General features: G+C 50.9%; 2 protein-coding genes across 3 annotated transcripts; both read left to right on the forward strand.

Moving 5' to 3' along the window:
* The first annotated feature begins 533 nt into the window (after nucleotides 1-533).
* Nucleotides 534-3,060, forward strand: LOC110290536 (vomeronasal secretory protein 1). 2 transcript variants are annotated; one of them, XR_002377452.1, is made up of 7 exons: nucleotides 534-663; nucleotides 1,026-1,147; nucleotides 1,334-1,404; nucleotides 1,631-1,741; nucleotides 2,508-2,605; nucleotides 2,783-2,809; nucleotides 2,955-3,060. XR_002377452.1 is itself a non-coding variant. In XM_021157092.1 (7 exons), exons 1-6 carry the CDS (start codon nucleotides 559-561, stop codon nucleotides 2,806-2,808), a joined length of 537 nt encoding a protein of 178 aa, XP_021012751.1. In that variant the 3' UTR covers nucleotide 2,809; nucleotides 2,955-2,978. The 2 variants fall into 2 exon arrangements, 1 of the variants encoding a protein (XP_021012751.1); XM_021157092.1 differs by having other exon boundaries at nucleotides 559-663; nucleotides 2,504-2,605; nucleotides 2,955-2,978.
* Nucleotides 3,061-11,971: 8,911 nt separating this feature from the next.
* LOC110290543 (salivary lipocalin-like) lies at nucleotides 11,972-15,326 on the forward strand. The gene is made up of 6 exons (XM_021157100.1): nucleotides 11,972-12,084; nucleotides 12,676-12,812; nucleotides 13,048-13,121; nucleotides 14,004-14,111; nucleotides 14,291-14,392; nucleotides 15,211-15,326. The coding sequence occupies exons 1-6, from the start codon at nucleotides 11,989-11,991 to the stop codon at nucleotides 15,228-15,230; spliced, it is 537 nt and encodes a 178-aa protein (XP_021012759.1). The 5' UTR covers nucleotides 11,972-11,988; the 3' UTR covers nucleotides 15,231-15,326.
* The last annotated feature ends 283 nt before the right edge of the window (nucleotides 15,327-15,609 follow it).

Raw genomic sequence — 15,609 nt, forward strand, 5'->3', positions numbered from 1 at the left:
TGAGGAGGAGAAAGCCAGGAAGGGGAAGGCATGGAGAGCATTTCTAGAAGGTCAACTCAATGACCAGGCTGAGCCCGGAGTTGAACAGCTGGGCCCTGCAGGACACCCTTGGACAAAGTTCCCAACAGAACAGCGAGTGCCAGACTCAAGGGGGTGAGTTGGTGCTCATAAGGCAGAGTGCATCTGAAATCCTGCTCTCTCTCCATTCTGACCCCCTCCCCAGTAACTGCTGGGTGGTCCTTGCAGTTCTCCAGATTCCAACAACAGATCAGATTGTGTGGATTACATTTCCTCTGAGTTTCCAATTGTCCCTCGGCTTCTTTGGACTCTGAACAGTGGCTATCACTCTAATCAATGGTCTTGATTTCTTGAAGTCTTAACAAGCTGTTATACAAAACTCTGATATTCGTCTTGCCAGCTGGCTGTGGACATAACTCAGAAGGACTCGGTCCTCTCTGCCAAATTCCCCAAGGACCTTGCATGGGTCTGTATAAAGAGTAGTCAAGTGATGGGCCAGTATAGCCTCTCCTGTTCCTCCTACCTGTTGGTTGGCTGTGAATGCAGACCCTAGAGATGAAGGCTCTGCTCCTGACCATTAGCTTCTGTCTGGTTGCTGTCCTGCAGTCCCAGGACTCTTCATTCCTTGCTTTCAATAATGAGAATGTGAGTCAGGTCTGGGCCACAGGGTAGTCTCAGCTTTTACTGGTGCAGGAAGACCAGGGTTCTGGATTCAGGGTGGATCCCAATCTGACTTGTGTCACAGGTTGTAACTAAAGAGAATAGACTAATTTGGAGTTAACAGCCCCCCATGCATGTTCAGGCCTCCCTGTGCTCAGGGGTGCAGTTTGAGAGCGTGTGCTAGCAAAAGGCCCTGGTACACTTGGAGTAAGCAGATCCCGATCATGTGAGCTTTCTATGTTTTGGTGGTGGAATAGAATGGGCAGACATGAATGGTAGCTGGAGGGTAAATATTCCACAGGGAGGGTGGTCAGGCATTAGGCAAAGAGAAAATTTCATCTTTTTAGTTTTCCGGAAAGTGGTTCCTGAAGGCCTTGGTGTCAGAAGACAACATCCCAATAAGCAAGGTTTCTCCCATGTTAATCTTGGTGCTGAACAATGGGGACATGGAGCTTTCTATCACACATATGTGAGTGACTGTGGCTCCCATGGTTGGTTGGTCTTTTACCTGGTCCATTACTTCTCAGTGAGTAGTTTTAAAAGGTCCCCCTGACTTGGAAAGGACTACAGCAGTGGGTTGAAGAGGAAGAATGAGACCTACTTGGCATGAGAGCCAGATTTAAGAGGGCCACTGCAAAACTGTTTCTGATTCCAGGCTCTATGATCAGTGTTTTAAAGTGACCACCATCTTGGAGAAAACAGATGTGCCTGGCCAGTACCTTGCCTGTAAGTATTATCAGTCCAGGGATGGGTGGCTGGCAGCCCGTAGAAGGGAGAGTCTCCTGCCAAACCCCACCCCTAAGAGGGATCATAGGTGAGTCCTGGGAACCCTAGACCTTGGCTCTCAGGCCACAGTAGTCACTTAGAATCTGTGACTAGAGGCTGAGGTGACAGTCAGAAGAGGGACCCAGGTGGTTGTAAGCTAACCTTGCTCTTTCCGGGGTCTCCACAGTTGAGGGTCAGACCCACCTGCAGGTGCAGCTGTCTTCTGTGAAGGGCCACTACATGTTCTACTGTGATGGGGAGATAGAGGGGATGAGATTCTCGATGACACAGCTCATAGGTAAGTTTCCACCCCCTCAAGCTCAGCACACCCATGCCTACCCCATCATTCCTCCAGATGCCACCCCCTATGAGAGGAACAGCTTTCCTCATGGGCAGGGAACAGTGCTGCTGTTGGCCAGAACTACCTTGCTGAGTCAAGCCTGGCAGGTACCATCCAGGACAAAAGAAGACATGCCTCCTGACAATAGATGCTGTTAGTGATACCTTGTGGAATCTCATGGTGTCATGTGGGTTTATAACACAAGGACAGTTGTTGTGATCATAAAAAGAGAAAGAGCTATAAGAATATGTTCTGGCAGAGTGTGGGGGGTGGGGGAAGGAGGTGCCTCAGTAGGCCCATGCCAAGGCATCCCCTCCTCCTGAGGGACCAGACACACACAGGTATAGTATAGAATAGAGTTTATCTAGAGCATGGGGAAGGGAGTAGTCGAGGCAGAGAAAGGCAGAGAGAGGGAGAGAGTAGACCATGTGGAGAGAGGGGGAAGGGAATGGGGAGAGACAGGGAACAAGAGAACAAGAGGTGTCTTAGCTGAAGACTTCTCAGCCCAGGGGCCTTTTAGGCCAGGGGCAAGCTGTTCCGAGCCTCTACTGGAAGGTTTTTGGTTTCCAGGGTTCTGTTGGTGGCTCAGATGCCAAGCTCAGTGATAACCTTCCATCCCACCTCATCTCCTGCCCTTGCCTATTCCACGAGGAAGTACCTGGTGCTGGGCTCCTGTCTTTGTGGCAAACCTCCCTCTGCTCACCCATCCATCTTCCACAGGTAGGGACCCCCAGGAAAATTTGGAGGCCTTGGAGGAATTTAAGGCGTTCACACGGCTAAAGGGACTTGTAGCAGAGAACCTGGTCATCCTTGAGCAGATGGGTGAGAACATATGCAACCCATGTCCCCCTCTGTCCCCTGTAACTCTGTCACTCTCATGTCCCCTGCCCCCAGCATGGGCAGTGTTGTCCCTGCTCCAGGTCTTGGTCATGGGAAGATAAGAGCCATAGACTCTTGTCCAGGGTTCATTCTTATCTCTGGGTTTTCTGCTTCCTACAGAAAAATGTGAACCAGGGAGTTTCTAAGGTAAGTGACCCTTTTAATAGAGATCCTTGGTATTCAATGGGGCCTCAGGGTCCACCTGGAAGCCTCAGTTGCAGCCAGGAACTTCCCAGGTTCTGTGTCCTGGAACCCCATATACCCTGCTTGTCTCATGAACTCTCCTCTTTAGAGCTCCCAAGCCGCCCAAGGGAGTGAGTGCCGCCAGCATGTCTGTCCCGTGGGAGATGGAAAGAGTGGCCTGCTGGATCCTCCAACTCCCCTTCTCTCTTCCCTCACCCCCCTCCTCACAGCTTCTCAATAAAGAGCTTCAGCAGTCCCTGGTGACTCTGCCTGTGCTTGTGGCCCTTAATGGCCTCATTTGTCCCCCCTGTGATCTACTGAGAGGAGGATGGTTGGGAAGTGTTTAGGAGAGATGGAAGCTCCCAGCCTTTCTTGGGGTAGGCATAGAAGTTGGAGACTGTGCCAGGCCCCCATCCCTGAGATACTTCTGTAGGTATGTCACCCCAAAGCCCAGCTTTTAAACCATCAATGAGATGAGGAGGAAGCCTACAATGACAGGGTGGGACTCCAAGCCACAGGTGAACACCAACAGAGCCCTGTACAGGTGGGGACCACCTGGGGACTATGGTAGGAATGAGACCAGGGCACAGGCCTGGGACTAGGTTCCCAGGCCCAGCAGGACAGACAGTAGGACACTGAGAATTTGTTTCCATGGGTAAGGGACACTGTTGGGATCTCTCTCTGCAAGCTGGAGAAACATAGGGGCTGTGGGGAAGGAATCGGCTCCAGGAGCAACCTTGCTAGAACATTCCTATGCCGTTCAATGCTATTTCTCAGGTCATTCTGAGACTTTGCTCTGGGTGGCCTGAGGGGTCAGCTAGGGCCCAAGTCAGTCAGTCAGTCTGTCTGTCTGTCTGTCTCTGTCCCTCTCCCTCCCTCCTTCTCTCCCTCCCTCTCCCTCTCTCTTTCTCCCCCCTCTCTCCCCCTCCTTTCCCATGGGGAGGATGGTGTGAATCCAGCCATTTCTTTTAAATCTGTGGACCCTCCTGCCCAAACCTCTGCAGTCCCAGGTACGCTGTCACTGGAGGGGATTACCAGCATCCCGAGGCCTCTGGACAACACAGCAGGCCTCTAATACAGACTTCTGGGGTTCACACAGTTTTGTGGCTTCCCTGAGGAAGTTGTGCTTCAGTGTCTTCCATTGGCAGGGGTCACCACTGAAGTGTAGGACAATCAACCTTTGTTTCGAAAACACCAGCTTTATGGCAATTTCCAGAAATTTGACATAGATGGCCTGTGTACACATACTCTTGTGAGCATACTGATGCATAGGTGTGGGCACACATGTACACAGACATACATATACACTCACATGGCCACATATGTGGATAGATATAGAATGCTGCCCCTCATCAAGGAAAGGGCCTGAGTGCCACGCCTGGAGTTGGAAGGTCTGGTAAGATGGCCTGTTGCAGGGACTCTGTTTCTGGGGGAACAGGGCCTGGGCGTGTCGTAGGCAGGAGTGCAGCAGCTCTTGGTCCTGGTCCTGAAGCAACACTTCCCACACTGATGGCATTTCCCCCTCTGACAAGAGTTCTACAGATTAAATCTGTCTAATCATGAGGTCCAATGAAAACTGATGTCAGGCCTCCCATGCAGGCGGCTAGAGCTTCTGTGTGTGTGAGGGAGGGTGGGATGCTGCCCCAAAGCCTCCTTCATGAGTTAAACACACTCAGAAGGCCAGAGAGCGGAGTGGCCATGAAGAGCACGTGTGGGTTCCTGCTAGCTGCAGAGCTACAGCCCATTCTAAGGAGGGTCAGGGGAACATGAGCAAGAACAGGCCACCTCAGAAGAGGTGAGACTCTGACAGTGGGCTGTGCTGAGGTCAGACCCTGGTGATCAGAGCCTTAGGGTTAAGGGGATCCTGCATTCACCCTGCCACAGGAGTGGGCCACTCGGAGAAGCAGGACTTGGGAATTTTGAGTGAGCTTACCATTCATGCTGCCTCTGGGAGGGTGTCGGGCTATGGGACACCGCTCTGGGGGTGGGGGGAGCACAATCTGAGGTCCCAGGGACAGCTGGAGCTGGTTCAGGCATCTCCAGACTTGCAGAGAGGCCCAGGCATCTGCTTCTCAGGCTCTTGGGCACCCAAGTGCCGCTGGATGTTGCAGAAGAGCTGAGAACAGAGTTGGGGCCCGAGGGTTGGATCTAGCCCAGGGCTGAAGAGGAAAAGAGGGGAGAGCTCTGGCTGGGTCCCTCGGGGAGGAGAGTCCTTGGCTTGTTCAGCCAGTGGCTTGGCTTGGTGGAGGCCATGACTGGGAGCACTGAAAGGCCTTCTGTGGGAGATTAGATGGCCAGCTCTTTAGGAAAAGACCTTCTCCATTGCTCCCCATGGCAGATCCAGATGAAAAGAGGCAGTCCATGGTTTTAAGGCATTTATTGTTTTGGTGGAAAGTGGGTGAGTAAAACTATACCACACTTCTCAGGGTGAGCCTGAGGTTAAATACCTTTTGCAGGGAGGAATGTCTGGAAAGGGGAGTTTATTGGCTAAGCCCTCCAGACCTTTAGGTATCTCATTAAAATGGAGATCTGTCTTGAGGCTACGTGACCTGTGGTCATGTCCTCTACCTGTGGAAGGGCTTGGGGCATTGTCCTTATGTGACTGATGGCCACAAATCTATGGAGGGCTGTGATCTCGTGTCAGGATCCTAGTGTCTGGGAACCAGGCAAAATGCCTGTTGTCCCTTAGGGTCAGCTCAACCAGGAACCAGGCTGAACCAGGCTGAACCAGGCTGCCTTTCATGGTCCTACACAGAACCGTGAGTGGAGGTCAGCCAGCATCCTCTCTTATGTTTTACAGACTTCTGCCTGGTAGAGAAGGAGGTCCACATGGTGCCCAGGCAGTCACTCTCCATAGGACCATGTGGCACCACCTAGTGTGTGGGCAGATTTTCATTAGTGCTGATTAGGATCTCCAAGCCCACATTTATGGTAATGTTATGGCAAGTTACATAATCTTTTCTAAAACCCTCAGAGGTCAAAGAGATTGTTTAGAAGGAACTTCACTGTTTTGAGCTATAAATAGTAATAGATGATACACCAGATTCTCAATGTCATTAGAGAAAATGCCAGAGTAACCATATAGTCATATAATCTCCATCCTGTGTTGCTCCATCATTGGATGGACGGACGGACGGACGGATGATGGATGGATGGATGGATGGATGGATGGATGGATGGATGGATGAGTGAGTGGATGGATGGATGGATGATGGATGGGTGGATGGGTGGGTAAGTGGATGGATGAGTGGGTGGGTGGCTAAGTGGATGGATGAGTGGGTGGGTGGGTGGATGGATGGGTGGGAGAGGTGGTGGATGAGAGAGTAATCAGTGGGTGGAAGCTGTGGTGAATGAGTGGATGCAAGGGAGATAAGTGGGTGGATAGTTTGGTGTTGGGTGAATGAATGGATGGATGCACAGGTGCCTGGGTGATAAGACGTGCACACACTTAAACACAGCTACAAGTCAGGCCCGTTGCTGCGAGCTCTGCGTGCTTCTCCCTGCTCCCGTCGTTCCCTCCCTTTCTCCTGTTTCAGTTTCAGTGAATGCCCAGTGCTGATCAGGGCTCAGAACCTTCCTGGATTTCTCTCGATGGACTTATTAATCTGCTCCTTTGTGTGATAGGGCCACATTCACTGTTGTAAAAACAAACAAACAACAACAACAACAAAACAATTTCATGGACATCTCCCCCCAGTGCTGGCCTCTGCTGATCAGGGAAGAGAGCGGCAAGCCTAAGGGAGTCATGCTGCATCTGTCTTTAGGTTTTAAACACAATCCTCCTGAATCCTCCTGTTCTCCCGTGGACTCCTCCTCACACCTTAGTCACAATCTCTTCTCATAATCCACCACAGCTTCTACTCTGTCTTCCAGTCCATGATCATCTTGGTTTTTCGCACCTTTCTTTGCCATTCCTTCTCTGCCCATTTCTTTCTTCTCTATTTCTTTCTTCCTGTCTCCTCTCTAGAGATACAGTGAGAAAAAGTTTGATGAGATCCTGGTCCCTTCCTGGTTAGCTTCAACTGTCGACTTGACACAGTTATCTAAGAGGAAATCCTTAGTTGAGGAACTGCCTGTCTGGTGGGCATGTCTAGGAGGAGGTTCTCTGGTTATTAACTGATGTAGGTAAGAGAGCCCCACCCATTGTGGATGGCACCATTCCCTAAGCAGGGGTCCTGGAGAATATAAGAAAGCTAGATGAGTGCAAGCTAGCCAACAAGCAACACTTTCCATGGTTCCTGGTGAAGGTCTTCCACTGTGAACTAAGGTCCTTGGTCAGAAGCAATGCTATGTGGTATAGAAATGGAATGTGAGTCTCCGCAGCTGTTCAGACCATAAGATCTGCAGTGGCCCTTCCCTTTTCACAGATAACAACAGGCTGCCTGCTGAGACAGTCAGCAATTCCCTAGCTTAACAGACTTTCGGGTACATCTTATCTGGGGTGGAAATTTACAACAAAGGATGGTCTATCGATGGCCACACATCCTGTGTATCGTTTTGTTCCAGAGTTTTATGAAGAGACTGCCAAGTAAGCCCCAATCTCCTTTCCTCAAAGCCCTCATCAGGTTGTTGTCTGTCTGTTTGTCTGACCATGACATTAAATACATCTTGTGACCTCAAAGATTACTCTCTGTTACAGTGACCCCTTCTGAACAGGCTTCCAGCCAAAAGCAGGTGACAGAGTCTCTGCACTGTGCTCATATAGGATATGAACCCTGGAAGAAATGCAAACATCTCTGCTCGTCACAATTCTTCCCTGATTACGTTTAATATTAGTTAATTTATTATTGAGTATATGTGTATGTAAGGTGTGCATGCCTCGGTGCATATGTGGAGGTCAGAGGACAACAATAGAGTTGATTCTCTCACCTTTATGTGGCTTGTAGATATTGAACTCAGGTCACCAGGCTCACAAAGCACATACCTTTATCCATTGAGCCATCTCACTGAGCCCTCCTTGAATGATAAAGTTATCTCAAAACAAGTCTGTGTATCAAGCAGAGATCTGAATAGGTGCCTCACCACATACGTGTGATCAGAGGCAATTAGGAAATACAAATGAAAACTACAAGCCTCTGGAAATAGATAAAATTTCCCAATTTTGTCTCAGAAGTAGAGGGATCTCCCAGTTCTGTTGGCAGTCCATAAAAGGAAGACATGTGGAGGATTCCCAGGAAGCCATCCAATATCCACGGGGAAGTGGAGTTGCCAGGGCTGACCCAGTGCATCACAAAGGGAACACTTGGCTTCCAACCAAGTATTTCACTTGGATTTTATAATTGCAAAGAAGGGTCAACTGCAAAAGAGAAGTGTCCCTGGGGGGGGGGGGATCTCGGATATGGTAATCAACATCAAAACCAAAATTATTCCACGAGGTCACAAGATTTATTCAATGCCATGGACAAACAGACTGACAGCAGCAAGGGCTCTGAAGAGAGAACAGGGCCCACTTAGCCAGAGTGGGCGTTCTTTATACCTTTCTAAGAAGGCTGGAGGGCTTCACCCAAGCCTGCAGCCAACCTCTCTGATTCCTAGGCAGGAGGGGGACAGGCTGTGTGGTCACCAACACCCTGGTGAGAGATCCTGGCACCAGAAAGTTTGCTAGTAAAACACTCACAGGTAATGTCTTCACAAGATGCCTTGAAAGGAGACGGGCCATTGCAAGGTATTATGGCCTAGGCAGCAGCTAGATGCTAATACTGCAGCCCCTAAGTTAGTCTGTCTCCAGATGGTCACTTTATAGATAGAGGCTGAGTTCTCTTCTTATGTGAAAAATGGGCTCAGACACTTCACAACTGTCCTTAGCCTATCCTGCATTTCTCTGTATGGTTCACAGCCAAGAGGACCATGGGAGACACGCCAACCACAGGACTTAGGTCAGACCCAGAACCATTGGCAGGAACACATCCTCTTTTACAAGGGAACCTTTCCAAGACCTAAAACATTGCTCAAGGACACTCAGCAGGTGACTCTCTGAGCCCCAGGAACTAAGAGAGGTGTCTTCTAGCTTGTCTTTGCCGTCACTAAGCCTGAGATTTCTGGATGCACTATGCCACCCACTAAGATAAGTGCAGCGAATGACATTGTGGATCCAGCTCAGAGTTAAGAGGTCAAGGAGAAGTAGATGTCTTCCGAGCTCTGCAGCTACCTGTCCACCATGGCTGCCTTAAGACAAATGTGTAATCCAAGACCCTCAGACATAAGACGTTTTTGAGCTACAAGAATGGAAGTCAGGCCTGGAGAAGTAACTTAGCAGTGAAGAACTCTGACTGCTCTGCCAGAGGACCAGTGCTCAATTCCCAGCCCCCACATGACAGCTCATATCTGTCTGTAACCCTATTTCCAGGGGTTCTGACACCCTCACACAGACATACATGCGGGCACAACACCAATGCACATAAAATAAAAATAAATAAGATCGTTTTTAAAATTATAAAGAAAGAGAATGGGAATTCCATCTGAGCATCAGGGCCCACATCTGGCTGTGGGTGGGATCATTCTGTCTCTGAAAGGCAGGCAGTGGGAGGGGGTTCTGATGATGGCCTGTGTGCTGGGCTCAAGGTCAAGGCATTCCCATGAGTTGGCCTTTCAGTGTTCTCTATGGGGGATTTGAATGTAACTTCAGGTTCAGACATATGAGAGGGGGGCACATAATGACCCATGGCTGGGAAATGGGTTTAGACACCCCCTTGTAGCCACAGGATAGAGAGGCTAATGGTGCTGTGTGAGGAGGCCCAGAGCATCTCACTGTCTTGGACAAATAGACGCAAGGACCTAGCCTAGCCTGCATTTGTGATCTTACGAAATGACATTTCTTACCTTGGGGACAAACTTGGCAGTACTTGCTAGACCCAGATCCTTGCCTATGCATGGCCATCCCTGAGGACTTCTGACCCTTCACCTCATCTCACCTCACCCCGAAGCAGGAAGTGAATACAGCCCAGATCCTGTCAAGCGAAGCTGTGTGGGCACCCCCAGATGAACTTCATGGCCCTCATCAACTGCCATCCCCCACAGGGGCCAGACCCATGTGTTGTGTTTATAAAAAAATAAAGAGAGAGAAGATCTGTTTCGTGGAGGTGTAGTCAGATATGGGGAAAGGGGGTATCTCAGCAGGCCCATGCTGAGACATTCCTTCCCCCTGAGGGACCAGCCACATGATGGTATAGTATAGAATAGAGTTTATTCAGGGCATGGGGAGGGGAGTTAAGAGGGTAGTAGAGGCAGAGAAAGGCAGAGAGAGAGAGAGAGAGAGAGAGAGTAGAGGAATAGAGGAGTAGAGGCCAGCCATGAGCACGTGGAAAGAGATGGGGGAAGGGAATGGGGAAAGAGGGGAAAGGGGTGAAGGACCAGAACAGGGACAAGAAGGCAAGAGCAGGAGAAAGTAGAAGGAACAGGCAGCCCCTTTTATAGTGAGCCAGGCATACCTGGCCATTGCCAGGTCACTGTGGGGCAGAGCTTAGACAAAACACTAATACCATATCTTGGGCCAGACGGGGCCGACACCATGTTTGTGATGGACATTGCCCATTGTGGAACTTATTCATTCAGATCTTGGGTGTCCTGCATTCAACAATTAGATGAACATGGTCCCTGTCACAGCACTCCTGCCTGGAAGCTCCTTGTTGGTATCTAGGGTTTGAAGAGTGACATCTGTCCTCACATAGGTCCTTCATGATGTCACAGCTTCACCTTACCCCATGCCTCTTTTGCTGGCTTCTGTCTCAATGAGTCCAACCTAAAGATCTCTACTCTCTTCCTAGAGACAGCATTAGCCCCAGACTGTGCTCAGCTCTGCCAGGCCTCCAGAGTACTTTGGTAGACACTGCAGGGCTTATCTAAGAAGAGGCCCATGGTGTCCCGGGGTGATTGTGGGAATCTCTACAACATCCCAAGAAACATGAATTTCATGACAGAGGCAATGCTCACCAGCAGAAAAGTGTTGGCATGTATACATGTGTGTCCACACAGACATCCATGCTCATCCTCACATGCAAGCACACTTATAGGTGTTGGCACACAGGTTCACAAGCATACTGCACACATATGCACATGTGCACTTGCTCATGATGTATACAACTGCAAGCTCGTGGACATGCACACACGCACGTACACACACATATACCACCGGATCTGAGTGACAGGAAGCCCCAGTCAGAGCAACCACCCAGCTGGAGCTCCCAGCTTCATCATGGAGCACAGTGGGCCTTCCACTGAGAACCCCGGAGTGGCCCTGGCCTACCTTGGCCTTTCTGTCATCTAAGGAGGACTAAGGCCTGCAATCTGGAAACTAAGCGCTCAGTTCTCCTTGCCAACCCCTTCTTCATGTGTGATTAATTCTCTGACCTTTAGAGACATAATCCTTTTAGTCTTGCTGGCTGAACAGCCTGGCTTCCCGTCCAACACTGGAGCTGGGGCAAAGGCTACTGGAGGGTAGGAAAGGCCTGGCAATACAGGGCTTCCGTGGACACATGGGAAGGGCAGAGGGTACCCTGAGAGGTGTCCGTCCCATAGCTCAGCCTTGCTTGTGCCTGGATTCCTGACCTATGTACTCCACAGCACCTCATAAGAGCCTGCAGCATCTTGCTAAGAGAGTTAGTCTATAGCTTAAAGTTGACAGTAAGGCTGCCACAAGACTGAACCCCCCTCTAAGTATAGACTCAGCTGCTCCACCACCACCCCACAGAGTGGCCAATATCCACATAGAGTCACAAGGCAATAGTCAGCCACTCAGGTTAGAGGCCAAACCCCATAGGCAGACGTGCAGGCCTTATGCCCCATGGCAGCTCAGCTTCAGGGTTTTGGTCTCAAGAGTCCTGTGAAGCCATGGCCTCTTCCCAGAAGAACATGACACCCTGCCTAGTCTTCACTTGTTGAGACTTCAGGGCTTGGCCCTTGACTATCTCTCCAGGCCAATGAAATGTCACATCTAAAGTGTCCCAGGCTTACCCACTAAGGCACCTCAGTCCAGAAGCCAAGCTAAATAGTGTCCCAGTCCTGGCCTGACATCATCTTCCCCTGAACTCCATGTTCTTCCAAACATGTTGGCTCCTATGGGTGGGGCAGAAGTGAGGGACTTCCTGCTTTGCAACAGTATGTATACAGCCAGTTGGAGCCTCTGTGCATCCACATTGTGAGTGCTCATGCCAAGAAGACACAGCAGAGGAATGAAGCTTCTACTGCTGCTGAGTGTGGGGCTGGGCCTGACCTGGGCCCTGCAGGACTTCCACCCTGAGCAGGTGATGCTCTGGGGTCCCTGGATAAGGCAAGGAGGTACCCCTCATCTCCAGTTATTTTTCCCAGGTCTCTATCACCTTACAAAATTTTGACGGCAACTCACAGCAACGGGGACCGAAGGAGTGGCATTCTACTTGAAGCCAGGGACTCAGAGACACTCTATCAGGTCCCCTGTAGTGTGAGCCTCTTTAAAGCCCCACTACAGCTGGCCAGGCCCAGGAGAAGCCTGGACCCAATAGGATAGGCAGGTAAAGCAGGTCCCCTATTATGTTTACTGAACAGATATGCTAGGCTCTCATATGCTAGAGGACGCCACCGCTCGTTAGAGATCTAGAGAACAGAGGGCCACCACATTCTAACAGTATTCTCCATGGCCAATGGGTATACTGTGCTGGCCTGTATGGTTGGGGTGGTAGTGGTGCAGAGTCAGTAGCCCGAAAGGTTTCTTCTCAGCATATATAAGAGATGAGTTGAGGCCTGTACTCTATGCCTCTGCAGGATATGCTGACTGCTCCTGCTGTAACCCACTGTGAGCCACAGGGGCATGGCTCTCCAGGCTCAGTGGCCAGGATCAAACCTTACTCTGTCTGCAGGTAACAGGACCTTGGCACACCCTCAAGCTGGCTTCCACTGACCGGTCTCTCATTGAGGAAGGAGGTGCCTATCGATGCTTCATGACTGACATTGTCCTCCTGGACAATGGCAACCTGAATGTCACCTACTTCCACAGGTATTTTGGCCTGCCAAGACCTCTGAGGAGGTTCTATGGGGTCACATTCTCCTTACCACCTCCCAGATCCCCAGCAACGCAGGGCTCAGACTCTGAGAAGGCCTTGATGATCCTGATCCTGTTGGGCTGCTCGCTAGAGGCCGGGAAGCCTCTGGGGCTCCATCTGGGAGAGCCAGGTGGCTCTATAGGACCCAGCTCCTATAGGCATGGCTCAGAAGGCCTATTTTCCTCTTAGGAAAGATGGAAAGTGTGTGAAGGAATTCTACATCGCAGAGGAGACTGACACGCCTGGCCACTACACCTTTGAGTGTGAGTGAAGGAAGGTGCTGCTCCCTCCCTGGGTGTCACGGTAGCTCAGGCAGTTGTGGCAGCTTCTGCGGGGCGGATGTGACTGAGCAGAAAGGACAGGGATGGTAACCCCACAGAACTTGCAGCTATATCTTCAGAAATTCAAAATCCAAAAAAAGATGTGGCTCCAAACTGTGCTCCCTCGGTTCCCAGGGCTTCCCACAATCCTCCTGAAACCCAGCATAGAGCTGATCCATTGTCAAATGTCAGGCAGTGGCAGGGAGGCTGGCAGGGGGAAGGGACCCAGGAGCCTCACTCAGCTGAGGCTTTGGAATACTATGTAAGGGTTTCCCTTTGGAACAGATGTTGCTCAGGCTGTGTAGGTGGGTGAGGGGCAGCAGTCCAGATAACAGGAGAAGACAGAGTTGGAGTCCGCTGAGCCCTTCCTCTTCGCTGAATATGCCCTCCCTTCTCTCTGGCCCAGAAAAAGACCCAGTTCAAGAGACTAGAGGAGAGAGGGTTGGGAAGCAGAGCAAGAGAAAGGCTGATAGAGAAACAGAGGCAGGAAACAGAGCGGCTGCCTGGTGCACTTTGCACTCCTGGATCTGCTGGCTACTGTGCGCTGAACATGTGGAGGGAGAGTTAGGCTGTGCCAGTCAGAGAAGTGTAGGCCACCAGGACACACACATGGGCTGGGGGTGGAGACTGGAGACACACACACACACACACACACACACACACACACATGGGCTGGGACAGAGTAAGGACACACACACACACACACACACACACGTACACACACAGGCTGGGGGCAGAGGCAGGCTGTACCAGCTGGAGCGGTGTAGAGTATCAGGACATACATGGGCCCAGCAGACTTTGTGACTATTTGGTTGCTTGTCACAGACCAAGGCAGAAACTCTCTGACTTTTGTGGATGTTACTGAGAACTTCGCCATCATGGACTTGGAAAACCAGAGTGAAGGGGGCACCACCATCGTAATTGAGTTCCACGGTGGGTGCTGTTCCCCCCACAGCCTGAAGACTTCAGGAAATGTTGGGATCTCAAGCTGGAGAGGAGGGTGGGGAGGGTGGGAGGGTGGGGAGACCGGGGGCTGGAGCTGCTCTCCCTACTCCAAGTATCCTCCCTACTGACCACTTTGTTCCACTGTGCATTCAATCTGTTGGCTGTAGGCAGGAGTCTGTCCACAGATGAGCTTGGATGGGAACGCTATCTCGTTCACACACGCAGAAGAGGCATCGCACCAGAGAACATTGTGGACCTTTCCTTGTCTCGTAAGCTTCCCATCCTACAGCTTCCTCTCAGTGGGGATGTACTTTTCCTGGGAGCATCAGCAAAGTATGGCTTCCCAGTATAATAGCCAGGGCTTTTAAACGGTGTTGCACCCAGGGCCCAACCTGAATGATAATATTAGTGGGGGCCCAGGATGACTCATGTTATCTCCAGGGCATTGGAGTGTATGGACACACATAACCTTGCATGCATCTTGTGGGTGTGCATGCACATGTACCTCTGTACAAATCTTGCGTGTGTGCAATCTGTATTCCTGGCCACTCATCTGTCAGCCATGCTCATTCATGGTTCTTTCCTCGGGACCCCTGTTCTGCACAAACCCTTGCATGGCTCTGCAGACTAAAGCAGCACTCCCCTTCCCAGGGGCCTCTTGGGTCCAGGCTCTCCCCTCAGTTCTGTCTCCTGACTTTCCAGACTGCCTCTCCACACCCTCGAGAAAGCAGGGTGGGCCCTATTAACCCTTGTCCACCATAGCAGCACAATGTGGGAAGAGATTTCCTAGGTCCCTTAAAACCCTCACCCTAAGAATCACACTCTTAGGTGGGGACAAGGGCTCAGGGGTTGGGGGACCTGTGGAATTATGGCCCTGGTGGCAAACTTGGTTGACCTCATTGCTTTTCCTGGGTGTGGAAGGCCTAGGAGATAAGAACACATGGTGATGGTAGGAAGAAGGCTGGACCCTAGGAGGAAGAAACTGAGGAAAAACTCCAGGGCACTGGTCTGGAGCCATGAGCTCCCTTAGACTGCGCAAGTTCTTGTAACTGTTGGATCATTCACAGAGCATCTCTGCCTTCCCCAGGTCGATGTGACACACACTAGTCAACATTTCCATGACCCACATCTCTTGAAGCTTCTGCCTTCCAACACTGACCCACCCTTCTTCGTGTAGTAAATAAACTCAGTATCTGCTCAAGACCTCCAGTGCTCTCTTGGATGTACCCAAAGGCCACAGGGCTCCTCTGCTCAGAAGGTGCTCTCCCAGGGAGGGGTGGCACTCACCTAGCTTCTGTCGGGGGAGGGGGGAGTGGAAGGAAAAGTGTCCCTAGGTAGAAATCTAATGTCCAGGGCAGCAGCTGGGCTCTGAGGGGCCACAGGGACTTTGGGATCCCTGAGGTTGAGCTTTCCAGGACAAATCTGGAGAAGAGCCATCCGTGTACATCTGAGCAAGCAAACTTGAATGGCCCAAGGGGGCTGGGAG

The sequence above is a fragment of the Mus caroli genome, chromosome 2 (assembly GCF_900094665.2).
Source record: "Mus caroli chromosome 2, CAROLI_EIJ_v1.1, whole genome shotgun sequence".
Taxonomy (NCBI): domain Eukaryota; kingdom Metazoa; phylum Chordata; class Mammalia; order Rodentia; family Muridae; genus Mus; species Mus caroli.